Genomic DNA, 14449 nt, shown 5'->3' on the forward strand with positions numbered 1-14449 from the left:
ATTGAACAAATGCCTCGTGCATATTGCTTATTACTCATACCTACTCGCTATTCTTTGTCTTGCCATTTTTTTAAACCTTGCCACGTCTAGTTTTATAGTTATACGGTATATGTACACAGAAGTAGGTACCTATACAATTTCATTTTTTTTTTACTTATTTCCGTTTCAGTCAGACTAACCTCAAAAATTTATTAAAAGTGCGAATGTGCCGGTGTAGAGTGCATTGCCAACGAAAGAACCTTTCAACTTGGTGCAAGGTGCATCGCTAACGCCTTACCTCACTTTCGGAAAGCTTATAGCTGATGAAGTATTATATTATTCTTAAACAAAATATTGACGTTATTTCCACGTTATTTCGCTATTTATTGCAAAAATGTTGGTTGAAAGAATTTCTTAATCATACTGTGTATAATTAGTGAATGTTTTGGTTGGCAACCTTTCAATTCTCTTCGTTTTTCCCTGTTCGTTAAAAGTCGTGTCGTTTTCGTAAGCGTAAAGCATATGGTGGCGATTGTAATCATTTCATTACCGGAACGTTGCTGTGTAAAATTTCTTCTTGTATTTGTGTTATCGCTATCAGTTAAGTAGTTATGGGATCATCTCGACATAGAGACCGAAGTCGGGATAGAGAAAGAGACCGTGATCGTGACCATGAAAGGGGTCGCGATAGGGACCGTGACAGAAGGGATCGTAAACGACGTAGTCGAGACAGAGATCGTCACCGTGATCGTGAACGTCGAGATAGAGAACGAAGAAGTAGAAGTAGGCATCGCGAGCGTACCCCAGAAAAAACTGCAATTCCTGATGGAAACAAACTACTTGCGGAAACATTGGCCACGATTGCAGCTACAAGAAATTATGCCGCACTTGTAGCACAACGTAATGGCGAGTTGGCTAACGAGAATTCGAATTCCCAAGGGGAAGGTAAGGAGTGTGATTTTTAAACCTTGTTGCTTAATCCAATTGGTTAGAATCAAACTTGGAGGACGAGAGACGACGCAAACGAAGGTCTCGTTGGGCAGGAGGCGAACACGAAAAGATTTTTATCCCCGGGATGCCAACTATCTTGCCATGCAATCTCAGTAAGGAGCAGGAGGAAGCATATTTACGTAAGTTGAGAGATGTTTATTTAAATACTTACTGTTAGGGAAAGTCAGTTAAGAGTAATAGGGATAATTGGTAGACTTGCATGTTTTTCATAGGTTGTGGTGAGTATCGATGATTTCTTCATGTTTAATGAATCTTTATAGATCTCAAGGTTGTTTACCAAATAAACATTCACCTTGGATAATAAATTAGTCTTTGTAAGTATTTTGTGATTACAATCTCATTTAAATTATAACAGTTACAGGAACAATCGGATGCTGAAATTGTAACGTTCTAGGTCCCATATCACTTCTTTTTTGTGCTCGAATGATGAGATATCTTTGTGTAATCTATCATATCACCAATTACAATTTCTTCTAGGTTACGGTTAAGATGTGTAAATAAGTAAAACTTCTATTTACCGGACATCGTATTAAGGCTACTGTCTGTGGTTCACACGATGCAGGACAAGCGTATTTATGTACATGCATCATTGCCCTTTCTGTGCTTTGACTGTCGGCATTTGGTGCTTCTTTTAATTTTATTCCAATATCTACAAGCGTGTTAATCGGATAATGATAACACGTATTATTGTTCCTGGCAGCAAATTTTCATGACTGAATATGTGTGATTTTGGTCTCATTTTCTTGTTGAACTGGTCATTCAAAGTACAGAGTGTTTCAAGCTGCCGCATCCACCAACATGGGTAACACTGTTATTAGTGAGGATTTCACAAAAAAATATAAGTTTATGTGCACAGTAGGTAATGGTGCTATGAGGATGCATCGAAATGAATTACAAAGTATGTCGTAATGATTTTTTGGTAGGTATGGAGACCTAAGAAACATAATGAAAGATTGAGGAGATCGAAGATAGCAGATTTCCAAGCAAATTATTTATTTTAATGATAATTTACATGTTTATATTTTGAGAAAGATAATGAATAAAGTTACTGCCAAATTGTATTCTTTGAAAAATATTGTTTATGAAAGGTAGGTTGTGACAATTTATTATCAAAAACTGATCATTGTAAACTTGAATACGTGTATGGTGGGTTTATACAATCATTATTATTAGTTCACTATCGTTAGATCATTTAGGAATAATAGAAACAATATATGGTTTCGTTGGTTAGTCACACATCAATTTCAAAAATAACTGGGTGAGTTTATTTCATGAATTAGTATGGAGATTTCAGAAAGTATACAAAATACAAGTTAGGTTAAATGCGGAAAGATTTGCAGTTTTAGTGCATTACTCAGGACACCACTCTTTTGTTTTATTCTAAAAATATGCTTGGTTTGCTAGATATTTTTATTTTCAAAAGTTCTCCAACAATGGTTGCCTTTGAAAAAATTTAAGTTTCATTTCATAACTGACAGATTATAAATATTACCTCAAAACAGTCATATCAGTGCGAGTTAAATTAATTTCAATCTTGTAAGTATGTATCTCTATTTTTTATGTAGCATTAATAACTGAGCTACAGCTAGGGAAGTAAAGTCGAAACATCACTTGTTTTAAACCATGACTATTTTTAGAGAATCAAAGGTGTTCTGATAGCGTTTTCGATTGGCAACACTCGTACTGCACGAGTGTTGCACGAGACACTGAAGAAATCCATGTGAAAATTGCTCTCAATGGAACATAAATATGCAAGTATTATATCCCAAGTGCACGCCAAATACCTGAATACGTGCACGAGCGAAATACTCAGATCTGGTATTTGGCGTGCACTAGGGATATACGGGATGACTATTGCCTGACAAAAATTGTGCAAGATAAGAAGAATATAATGTTTGTTTCGATCCTTTCAAAGACATGGTTTTTCAAAAAGCATCATGAAACCGAAAATAAGCATGGGTTCAGTTACAAATTGCCATTTTACAAATTGTAATTATTTATGTAAGTTTCATTTTAGGTATTTACACATAAGCAATACCCGCGGGTGTTGCACAAGTGCATGAATACTCGAGGATATTTGTCTGTTGCTAGGTGATTTCTGTAATATGCATTAATATGATTGGTTGAAATTTTCTGAGGGCAATAGTCATAAATATTTGTTGTCATTTGTCCATAACCTCATTTTAGATTTAGGTAATCGACAAATCTCTATTCTAAAAAATGACAAACGATTTCAGTATTGTTTATGATAAACGATGAGGAATATAAATTTGAAATTCCTGTAAAGGACCAATTTTTGGCGTTCAGTTTAATGAGTAAGTGTAACTTTTTGTAAAATAGAAGTTATGGCTAGTTCATCATCTTCGCTATCGCTAGATGACGACAAAAAACTCTCCCAACGCAAGAAACAAATTCAAATTGTCGCACGTTTGTTTTGAAAATTTGTTAACTAGCAGCTCCACGAGCTCCCGGACCTCGTACGTCGAAATTTGCACTGAGTGTGTAATTGTTGCATCACATTTGCCAATGGAACACAGAAAATTGCCCTAAAATCACCAATAGAACGTAAAAATTGCACGACACGAGTTTTGCCAATCGAAAACGCTATGAGTAAGTCACATAAAACTGCAAGTCTGCCCCGATTTAACCTATTTTGTATCTTTTATACATTCCAAAACCCCTAAAAATTATGATTCCTTCATAATTTGAATTGAAATGGAGATGAATTTTTAAAGTTCAATCTCGAACAGCTACAACTGAAAATTGTATTATTTTATTTCTTTAAATATGCCTGTCATATAACACATAACACCTTTTTATTATGGAAGTATATTGACTTGGAATATCCGCTATACAGGATATTTCAATCTTGGATGCATTTCTCAGCATTGTTGCGAGTCTGTATAATGGATACTGTTTCTATCATAATGTTTGAAGCCATTTTATAATTTAGTATTATATGCATAATTATCTTGATATATAAAATTATTCTGTAAGGATGTGTCTGACTGAACTCCTTCTAAACGGCTGAACGGCTTTTGATTTTTTTTTTCATGTCTTTCTGTATGACCCCAGATGTTCATTCTGGCGCTTTAGCTCTAATGTCTTGCTTGTCCGTGTACAAGTACACTTTACTTCTTGAACACATAGCTCTGGTGTTGAAAATTCAGGTGTTCATAGAGTGGTTACGTCATTTGGATCCTGAAGAAGTGATTCTACTAATCGCTTGCGTTCCCTTATCCTAATTCTTTCTTCCCTAGATGTATCTAATTTCTAATGAAGTGCCATTGGGAAAAGAACAAACTGCAAATACGCGCGAATTAGGTAAAAAAGTTGGCATTTTGCAGTCCGCGCATGCGTGGATTTAATTTTTTACTGTGTGCGATATGTTTACTTTTCCTAATGACATTTGTAGTTTTCGATTTTTACTACATGTGATATGTTTTTCTTTACTAGAAGCATCTATGGTTAAAATCTCAAAAAAATATCTTGATAATTAAAGAAGTTGGCACTGACTGCGCATGCGCACATCTAATTTTGCAATATCAGTTATGTTTGCCTTTAACAGAAGTACCTATATTAATAAATAAGGAAGTTGACATTCTGCAGTCTGCGCATGCGCAGTTTAATTGTCAAGATTTTTCTTGGCTCAGGCGTTAGAGCTATACGCTACCGAATGCAAAAGGAACGAACTTAATATCTTGAAAATTGTAGGAGTAGTTAAGGCCTCGGACAGACGAACAAACAGAGAAAGTGGTTGCAATAGCGCACCCAACTTTGTTGGAAAACGCTAAAAAACACTGACCACTAAAGAAATATCCCTTTTTCTTACCACTTCAAATCGTAGATAATAGTATTTTTACTATTATATAAATTGACATTATTTTGAACACCTGAAAATTTTGAAATAGACTACTTTGTACAAAATGATAATTTTTTGTGATTAATAAGACATCGTTATAAAAATAGGGGATGTCTATTCAAAAAGTTTAGTTCTAGTTATTTTTTCAATTCAATTTTAATGTGCATGCATTAACGAGCGACCCAGCTCATTCATGATTTTGTGCTTTCTGCCTGTGCACCCGTCCGTCTACAGGTCTCCATGATAACTCGCGAACGGTTTCGAATTTTCCATTTCTGTTCAAGGTAAATAATGGTCAAGGGACTAACTAAATTTTGGTCATTCGGACTTTGTGTCCATCCGTCTGTGTTTGTCGCTCGTTGTCTAACCCCAAATAATTAATATCAGCCTCATATAAAAAAGTTGCAAACGTCACTTTGGATATAACAATTAAAATATGGCAAAAACCGGCTAAATTTAGGTATAGGACATTATACATTATATAGAATTTTACGTAGCATCTAAAAATGAAATAATATAAGTGTCCAATATAGGGCATTCTAGGGACTAGCGAGAAATGGTATACAAATTTGGTTCAATGGCAGAAAAGTTGCGCAATCAAAGGCTAAGAAGATAACGTTTACAAACCTGGAAAATTTTTTGGTTTTTGAAATTTTTCTGGTGAATCAGCTGTTTCCACCGCCAAATTTCGCGCGACTGAACACATTTTTCGTACACCCGTTCCAAACTTAACTTTTTTGTTTACTTTTTCCCATTATCGTGTAAAATTAAATTAGTTTTAGGTGATGAAGTATAAACAAAAACCAATATTGGCAGGCCATGATACATGCGCGCGTTTGCTCTTCCGCTGACAATTCAAGGGGAAATTATTTGCGCTGAGAAAAATGGCGGACTCATCATCAATTTCATTTTAGCGCATTAGTAAAGAAAAATATATATAACTCTCGCCAGGAAAGATTGCCGGTCACAGCACACCTTGTGTCGATCTACAATCTAAGTTTTTCTTAAGATGCGAACGACTTCCAGAATAGGATTGTGCCAATGTTAAACGAAAAATCTTTTTGTTCAACATTGACACGATACTATCCCGGAAGTTGCTCACATCTTTAAAAAAAACGTACATTGTAGACCGGGATCAAGTGTTCTGTGACTGGTAATCTTTCCTGGCGAGAGGTTTAGCTATGGTATTTTGGAAAGTACTGATCATTGCATGGAAAATGCCCTAAAGTTACTCCCCTTAGGGCGGAAACCTTTTTTACTTTTTTAAGTACTGCCATGGTATTCCGATGGCATATTGTTTTTTTATTTATTGCCTTTATTTATTTACAATTACAAACAGCCATGCTTTATCTGGGATTCGAACTCAGAATCTTTGTAGCCAAAGTTGAAGACCTTTTTATGTTGAATTCAATTATGTATATCACTTTACGGTTTGATTATGGTTTTTTTTTTTTTTGGGCTTAATTAACAAAATTCCTATTAATTATAAATAATTAGCCAGGAAAATAAATTATATTATCAACCTAATTGGTCAAACTGCATCAGCGATTATTGCATGCTACAAAATAACAGTTATCCATGTTGGTACACTCATTTCGCTCTCTGTTAATAGTCATCATTTTTAAATTGTCATTATAGTTGCTGGACTACAAGAATTTCGTCAATAGTTTATCCAAAACAAATTGCAACGAGCAAATCCTTCACTCTAATGGGGAAACTTAATCTTTAAAGTGTCTTGTTTATGAGTAGGTTTTTTCATCTTTTTGATTTTAGTTTTCTCGAGTTCCCTTTGTACAGTGTACTCCAAATCGAGGAGTAACATACACATGCTAATGGACGGTATGGTAGATTATTCTATGATTAAATAGAATATTCTGATTATCATGTATAACAAACAACAAAAAGTAATGTGTTTAACAGTGCTTTAGTATGTGAATTTTGCATTTTTATTGCATGACATGTTAGCCACGGCAAAAGTAACTTCTTCACTTTTACGGAAGAATAGAAATTCGATTTTTTTCAATTTATTGGTATTGTATGATATAATTAATTGTGAAATATTTTGAATATGCGATTTCTAACATATGGGCGTTTGCCCTATCCTAACCCGTTTCATTACAGTTCAACTCCAGATAGAGGAAGTCAGCCGAAAACTTCGTTCAGGCGACCTAGGGATCTCACCGAATCCTGAAGAAAGGTGCAGTTCCTTTGCTTGCTTGCCAGACAGCTGAACATCACCAGTGGTTTGGCATCTATAAAACAGTCACAAGCATTTTAATTATTATTAAACATAAGATTTAGTAATAAGACTGTTTAAAAATTGGGCAAATAATCATGATATCACTTGATTCTGCATTAAAGAAGGCTCTCACATTTTAATATCGTCGCCAGAAGTGATGTTGCGTCATAACTCACAAGCATAGACATTTTGGATACCTAGGCATCACTCGTGTGATGACCATATTAATTCATTTGGTTTGCTTAAAATTTACAATCTGGTCATTTCAACAATGATCAAAATGTGAACCCTCTGTTCAGAAGAGTTGTTGGCGGTTTAGTCCGTTTGAAATTTATCATCATATAAGGAATGTCAGTCCTGTTTTCTAAATTAATAGCAAGACAATCTAAAAGTGTGCACGGGCAACACTGTCATTTTCTTTTATGTAATCTTTGTATATTCTTCTTTATCACGTTTGCCAATGCCATCTAGCTACATTATAAAAAGAACTATATAAGTACCTACGTACTTTAACTCTTCATACTCGGAGAGTGAGTTAGGGTTACTTATTCCTTTGTATGAAGTCTCCACGGGGTACAAGTCATTTTTATTAAGAACGCTACAGTTGTGCAATGATTATTTGCCTTTAATCTGATTAACAGGGCGTTAGTATTCTTAAGTTGAATAAATTTGACGTGTGTGTCTAAAATTTACCTATGTTGTAACAAATGTAACGCAACCTGTTAATTAATTTAAAAAGACCCATTTGCTTTTGTTACTTAATTTTACTACACAAAACAATTTCTAAAGGTTTCAAAAAAATGTTTGTTGATACGTTTTCAGGTATCTTCATAAATTTACGATTTTAGAAATTGGTTTTTAGTATAAGTGTCAATATCAAATTACAAACTATTTCATTTCAGCATAAAAAAATAATAATCAATCAACTTTTTATTACAGCTCATAACTACATAATTAATTTTCTTCTATAGCTTGCGGTTAAAAAATTGATCATTTTAAGAAATAATCCTTTCAGGAGGATTTCTCAAAAAAATTGAAAACCATATTTAGAAATTAGTTGCTAGTTGTACAAAATTAATTTTTGATTTTTTAGAAATTCCTAATGCTACATCACAGTTAATCAAATTTATTAACTACATAGCGTTCATTTTGATAAGTGTAGTGGTGAAGCATAGGAAATGTTGTTCAATTGTTATTAGTGTGTTCCTTCTGTTTGTGCAGATCACCTTCTCCAGAGCCTATATACAGTAGCGATGGGAAACGTTTGAATACAAGAGAGTTTCGAACAAGACGGCGACTTGAAGAGGAGCGTCACAATTTGGTTTTACGAATGCAGACAATTAATCCAGAATTTAAACCACCTGTTGATTATAAGTATGTATATGCTATATATATATTTGCTGGGTGGACATTTTGTGTTTGACTGTTTGGTGGCATTTTGGGGATGGCGCGATCAAAATTTGTAACTATACCTTTTTTGCATGATGCAACCCAACAAACGAAGAAAAATTGACAGGTCTTCATTTTTTTGGTCATCATTTTTAGCGCATTTCCACAAAAATTAAAAAAATGTGCTATTGTGGCCAATTTGCCCGTCCTGTCGCTACTAGTTCTTTATCTTAAGAGCTATTGTTCTACTTTTTCCGCGATTTGGTTCGTTATGATGTCAAGGCTTGCATCAAGAAAGGAATTTTTTCTGTTTCGCTTAAGAAAAAATCTATTTTTTTCGTATACCATAATTTTACACCTTTGCCATTTATCCTCGAGATCGTTTATAATGTTGTATCGCCGTCTGTCTGTCCGGGTCCAGTTATGCATGATGAACTTTTGTATTTGCGCAATCCAATTTTCTTATTTGTTAAGATATTTAAATGAAATTTTGTATGTAGGGTAGGATCACGAACTTATAAATTAAGATAGACTTCTAATGCTGAATTAACAAATGACACCTACATGGAGGCCGCCATGATGTGCACTCACTTGGCGCGAAATTCAAATCAACTAATAAACAAGCATTAACCCAACATTAACCTCACGTTTTCTAAATACATTATTGTGACACATGTCATTTTCCAAGGCTGCAATAGTCTCAAAACTGGAGCACTAGGAAAATTCCCCTAGGAAATAACTAAAATGTGCACATCATGGCGGCGCCCATGCTAGGGCCATTTTTCTACCCCTATGCAACTGTTTGATCAGCAGTCCATCTTAATTTATAAGTCGTGGGTAGGATTCTTCTTATAAACTGAAATTGAGTACCACGTCAAAAATGGATTGCAGATATGCATCTTTACAAGTGGGAAATGAATGCAAGGGAAAATGCGCTTTTTGTAAATCGTTTACGATTACTTTTTTGACTTGACAGTAAATGAACCTGGAATACGGCGATACTGTGTAATTTTCCGAGTTTCCACCGAATCCCATGAAAATTTGGACTTAGGTTCTACTTACCCTCCACTTCAAAGTTGAACTTGAGCCCAAGGTTGCTTTTTATTTTTTAGGGGAAAAAACTACCCCCTATTAGAAAAAAATCGTATAATTGTAAATTAAAGCGGATAATTGATTCAAATCATCTTACTTAATTATACAGTAACATTAAATTTAGATTTCTTTGCTATTTTTATTTTTTACCACATAAAATTTCTACCCTTATAAAAAACAACCCTTGCGAAGAAATGAAAGTATGTCTGTGCCTTAATAGCATATTGTGTGTATCTTACAATGCTAACTACACGCGTTTTGATGTATCTATGTGATTGGTTTTTTACTCATAAATCGGTTAGGTAATTTTTAAGCTACGAAGTGCTTTAAAAAACCATTTTGTAGGTTTTTTTAAAAGCTATAAGATTATTCAAATTAAGTGTATGCAAACTTTGAACAGCCATATCTTAACCAATTTTTGTTTTACAGAAAAACAAAAAAAGTGTTCAGAAAAGCAAAAGCTACATTTTTTATTCTTGTAAATTTCTTGTAAGTGCTTCATTTTTTGGTTATTTCACGTTGAAGTACTCGATTTGGAATTTGACGAATGAGAACCTACTTTTCATGAGCTACAACTTTGCTTCTACTGAGTCTACAGACTTCATATATAAACCATTTTGTTTGTTTTTTTATGAGCTATATTTTTGCTAAGAATACTTTTTTCGATACAATACTTACTTTTAGAGTTATTTGCGAAAAACAGTCTGAAAACGTTTTTTCAAAAAAATTGTTTTTTTCCTCGAGATATAATCAAGTCACCAAGGTCAATTTAATAGAAAATGTAACTTTATAGTTTTCTGGCCAGGTTTTAATTATACTGAATGAAAAGAAATTACCATTCGGACTTAAAATGACTTCAGATTAAAAAAAATACCTTTCGGCTCTGATGACCCAATTTTTGTTTACATTCTTCAAATAACATTTAAATACTCCAGAAGCATTTAAATACATTCCAAAAGTATTTCAATACTAAATACTTCTAAAAGTATTTGCGCTTTCAAATACAATATTAAGAAAAGTATTTAAAAACTCCAAACATAATCAGCTCTTACTGTGCATTAGGCATATAGGATGTAAGACTGTCAAAGACGTTTTTTTTTAAATATCTGGTTTGAGTTAGTAAGCTGTTCTGTCAATAATTTGGCACCTGATTTTATTTGAAGCCGTTTTAAAATGCGTTTTAAAATGAGTCTGAATATTAGTTTCGCTGTCACCTGAGATAGGTTTGTTTCATTTTTATACTCGAAATAGTTTACGAAATAATTTTTTAAAAAACCAATTACCGCGTTTTTTTACAACAAAGATGCAGTGAAGATATACGTTTTCTGGCCACAACAGTGGATGTTTGGGGGGGAGGGGGTATGATAACGATTTGGTTCCATAGACAGAAAAATTTCACGAAGTTATAAGCATGGCCATGTTTGTAGTTTTATTTAGCTTTATTTCACTTCTTATGCTGGTAATTTTTTATTGAGGATGTATTAAATTATATGGAATTTTTAACACTTGCCTTTAAGCTCGAATTTCGATAAAGTAATTAATGTATTCACATAAGAGGTTATCTATTTGATAAATTGACTGAAACAAAAAAAACTGGCCCCTTAGTTTATTTATATGACAAAAGAGATTTAAGTTATGCGTTGTATCGTTTCTCATACTAAAAATTATATTGTGACATGATAATTTTTTGTAATATCAGAAACGACACCAAAATGTACAGGATCATACTGTCTTTAAATCTCATTACAGTTTATTAATACAGTAGTCTCTCTAATAGTCCGGCGCACTTTGACGGGCGTGGTGTGGGTTTCAAATTTAGACACGTTATTATTTATTAAAACTGGGTTTATTTTTCATTTTTTTAATTTGGTACTACACTATAGAAATATTATTTCTTAGAGATAATTTTTTAATGTGTCATTTTTTATTCTAAAATACCTTTGATTAGTTGTTTTGGTACAATGAAACACTTGTTTTGTGCGTTTTAAATGTTCATCAACTTCCAGTAATCCGGTCCGATGTCTGCCGGATTACTGAGAGTCTACTGTATAGAGAAAGAGGAATGCAAAAATTAACTGCAACCACTGCAGCATTTCTCATTCCTATCGCAAGATTTGTTACAATTGCAATAAAAAAAACATATCCCCGTTTCAAAACTTCACCATTGGCCAGCAAAAGCCCAAAGATGGAAAAACTTGGTCATTATCAGAGTGTACTCGGCCTGGATATTTGCCTACTTGTTCCTTTTAATGTGCTAAGTTGGAAACGCACAGATGTTTTCATTTCATTTTGTTGCTGGCACGAATGAGTGGATAGATAAGCTCCAAAAGTCAGACAGGCTTCAACTCTTCGAACTGGATTTCTTATATAATTGTGTCTCTTAAAAGATTTATGGCTATTTGATACTGGGGTACTTTGTTGTATATGAACTTTTAGTGTAAAAAGGTTTATTGTGGTTATTCTTGCTTCTAGTCGGCCGCCTGTAATCAGGGTGAGTGATAAAGTTATGATTCCCCAAGAAGAGCATCCCGAAATCAACTTTGTCGGATTGTTAATTGGACCAAGAGGAAATACTTTAAAAAGTGAGGGTCATCTATTCATCTACAAACTTTAATATCGACATCTTTTAGCAATGGAAAAAGAAACTGGTGCGAAGATCATCATACGTGGTAAAGGTAGTGTCAAGGAGGGGAAAGTGGGCCGCAAGGACGGACAACCATTACCGGGAGAAGACGAACCATTGCATGCCTACATCACAGCTACCAATCCAGAGAACGTGAAGAAAGCTGTAGAAAAGGTAACATTCATTTTTATTCTTCGAATTGTACTAAAATCGATTTGTAGATTAAGGAAGTCATTCGTCAAGGCGTTGAAGTACCCGAGAGCCAGAACGACTTACGTCGTATGCAGTTACGAGAGTTGGCACAATTGAATGGAACATTGCGCGAAAATGAAGGTTTAAGGTGCAATAATTGCGGTGCAACTGATCACAAATCGTGGCTGGTATGTTTTTATAAAAGTTTTATTTTGTACAAAGTATTTTTAAACCGATTCGTCTTCATCTTGCGCTTCTTGTACTAAAGCTATAAATTTTCGTTTGAGACACTTTATAACTTTAGGACTTTGTATTTGTCTGATTTCCGAAGAGATGTATTTTAAAAATTCGTCTATTCCGTCGGACTCCCTAAATTGATTTGTATTTGTGTAATGATCCAGCTGTTCTACAAGTGACGGATTGTTATCCATAAGAAAAGGGTTGGTTATCATTGTATTGTCGGAATTGGTATTCGTATCTTCACTTTCCGATTGTGCAGAATCTAAAATGATTTATTATTATCTGCGAGTTAATTCTTATTAAATGCGTACATGTTGCTGGATATTCAAGTCCTGGTTCAATTTTCTCTTTTTTCCTAACTCTTTTGTATCTATCGCCATTAAAATATTTAATGTACGACTCCTAAAAAAAGATTCGTAAAGTAATGGCAGAACTATCAGATACTACTTACCTCAGACACCTCATGATTGTGGAAGTTGTTTAGCGATTTAACAAAAAGCTTCTCTCCATCCGGAGTTGCTGTTAAATAAAAGTTGGCTTCGCATTCTTCCCTGTAAGTAAATTTATTAACTGTGCGCTTTTAATTTAGTGGGACATTACAAAGACTTATTCTTTCTTCTAAAGACTCGTCCGCCTTGAACGCAAGAATATTTCAGTTGATAATACTTAATGTTCGGATTAATGTATCTGTCGGTTTTCTTTTTTGCTCCTTCTACTGTTCGGCAGTCTCTTTTCCAAAACTGTAAGTAATGCCGATGGGCCGATTCCTTTAGTAACTGATCGAATTCCTCATAAGTCTCAAACTCGTCATTCAGGTTTATTCCCAAAGGTATATTAATTAATTGTTTGTGTATTATTGAATTAGGGGTGTCTTCTAATCGAAATTCGTCCATTGTCATTTGAAATTCCCTCCACAAATATGGCCGAGGTTCGCGTGCGCATCCACGCCAAATTGTTCAGATCCGTTACGATTTTAATCAATCAAGTTCACAAATCGGCGATTAATTTATTATTACGACCGTGTTAAGTCAATTTTAGGAAAACTGGAGACAATTTTACGACACTTTGTAATAAAATAAACGCGAAGTTCATTGATCTGAATCTGACGGTTTAGGACGACGCATTTCATTACGCCGGCGTACGGTAACTGTAACGGTATCGTCATTTCCCGACTCTCGTCTTTCTTTTTTAATGGTCAGGGTCGTATTCTAATTCTATGGAAAAAATTCGACTAGCCGTCAAATGCGATTCTTCTTGTGTTAAACTTTGACACGAATTAAAAATCGTCTTTACAGAACGGGGTATTTTTTCGTGCTACCACGTATCGTTATCTATTGTCACATCGCGATAAAAATGTTGAAAAGTGTTTTTGGGCGAATCTGGCGCCTTTGTGGTTGATTTTAACGATGAATTATTTTCCTAAAATCTATTAATACCTGTTGCTCGGTATTTACTATGCAATCGTTATCCTCATTTCTTAAATACAGTTACATAGCAAGCAGGCCCGCTTTTAACGTACGAAATTTCGCTTTTTAAAGCTCTGCCATCTGTCGTTCCGGTCAAATTTTTCGGAGGCAACCCTTTATCATAGTATTCGCCATGAAATAGCGATTATTGTGTTACAGGATTTATTTATTTATTATCCCTCTCTTGTTCTGGGCTCTCACCTCAACAGGCTTGCGTCCAATTACAGAGTGACCCGCATAATGCTTTTTAGAGGTGCCCCTGTAGAAGGTCTTAAGTTGTTCTTAAACTACTCCGTTATTTACCTTACGAATTAGGAAAACTGCAGGAAAACCTAATTCGGAGTAGCCGGCAGAAT

At 34.4% G+C, this 14449-nt stretch overlaps 2 protein-coding genes across 2 annotated transcripts; one reads left to right on the top strand and one right to left on the bottom strand.

Annotated features, from left to right (window-relative positions):
• The first annotated feature begins 469 nt into the window (after window positions 1-469).
• On the top strand, window positions 470-12674 carry LOC116163350 (splicing factor 1-like). Its single transcript, XM_031477238.1, has 7 exons — window positions 470-924; window positions 972-1109; window positions 6974-7049; window positions 8313-8465; window positions 12045-12154; window positions 12203-12369; window positions 12417-12674. The coding sequence occupies exons 1-7, from the start codon at window positions 591-593 to the stop codon at window positions 12651-12653; spliced, it is 1215 nt and encodes a 404-aa protein (XP_031333098.1). The 5' UTR covers window positions 470-590; the 3' UTR covers window positions 12654-12674.
• LOC116163351 lies at window positions 12577-13795 on the bottom strand. The gene is made up of 4 exons (XM_031477239.1): window positions 13228-13795; window positions 13079-13178; window positions 12939-13029; window positions 12577-12889 (listed from the first exon to the last, which is right to left on the bottom strand). The coding sequence occupies exons 1-4, from the start codon at window positions 13524-13526 to the stop codon at window positions 12615-12617; spliced, it is 765 nt and encodes a 254-aa protein (XP_031333099.1). The 5' UTR covers window positions 13527-13795; the 3' UTR covers window positions 12577-12614.
• Between the last annotated feature and the right edge of the window lie 654 nt (window positions 13796-14449).

The sequence above is a fragment of the Photinus pyralis genome, unplaced genomic scaffold (genome assembly GCF_008802855.1).
Source record: "Photinus pyralis isolate 1611_PpyrPB1 unplaced genomic scaffold, Ppyr1.3 Ppyr1.4_LG2, whole genome shotgun sequence".
NCBI classification, from domain to species: domain Eukaryota; kingdom Metazoa; phylum Arthropoda; class Insecta; order Coleoptera; family Lampyridae; genus Photinus; species Photinus pyralis.

What these genes read in the sequence shown, in the direction of transcription:
- LOC116163351 (XM_031477239.1), bottom strand. Translation starts at nt 13,526, where the DNA reads ATGACAATGGACGAATTTCGATTAGAAGACACCCCTAATTCAATAATA. An exon ending in AGAAGAAAGAATAAGTCTTT is followed by an intron (nt 13,179 to 13,227) that starts GTAATGTCCCAC and finishes ATTTACTTACAG; the next exon opens with GGAAGAATGCGAAGCCAACT. An exon ending in ACTTGAATATCCAGCAACAT is followed by an intron (nt 12,890 to 12,938) that starts GTACGCATTTAA and finishes AAATCATTTTAG; the next exon opens with ATTCTGCACAATCGGAAAGT.
- LOC116163350 (XM_031477238.1), top strand. Translation starts at nt 591, where the DNA reads ATGGGATCATCTCGACATAGAGACCGAAGTCGGGATAGAGAAAGAGAC. An exon ending in AAGAGGAAATACTTTAAAAA is followed by an intron (nt 12,155 to 12,202) that starts GTGAGGGTCATC and finishes GACATCTTTTAG; the next exon opens with CAATGGAAAAAGAAACTGGT. An exon ending in TGAAGAAAGCTGTAGAAAAG is followed by an intron (nt 12,370 to 12,416) that starts GTAACATTCATT and finishes ATCGATTTGTAG; the next exon opens with ATTAAGGAAGTCATTCGTCA.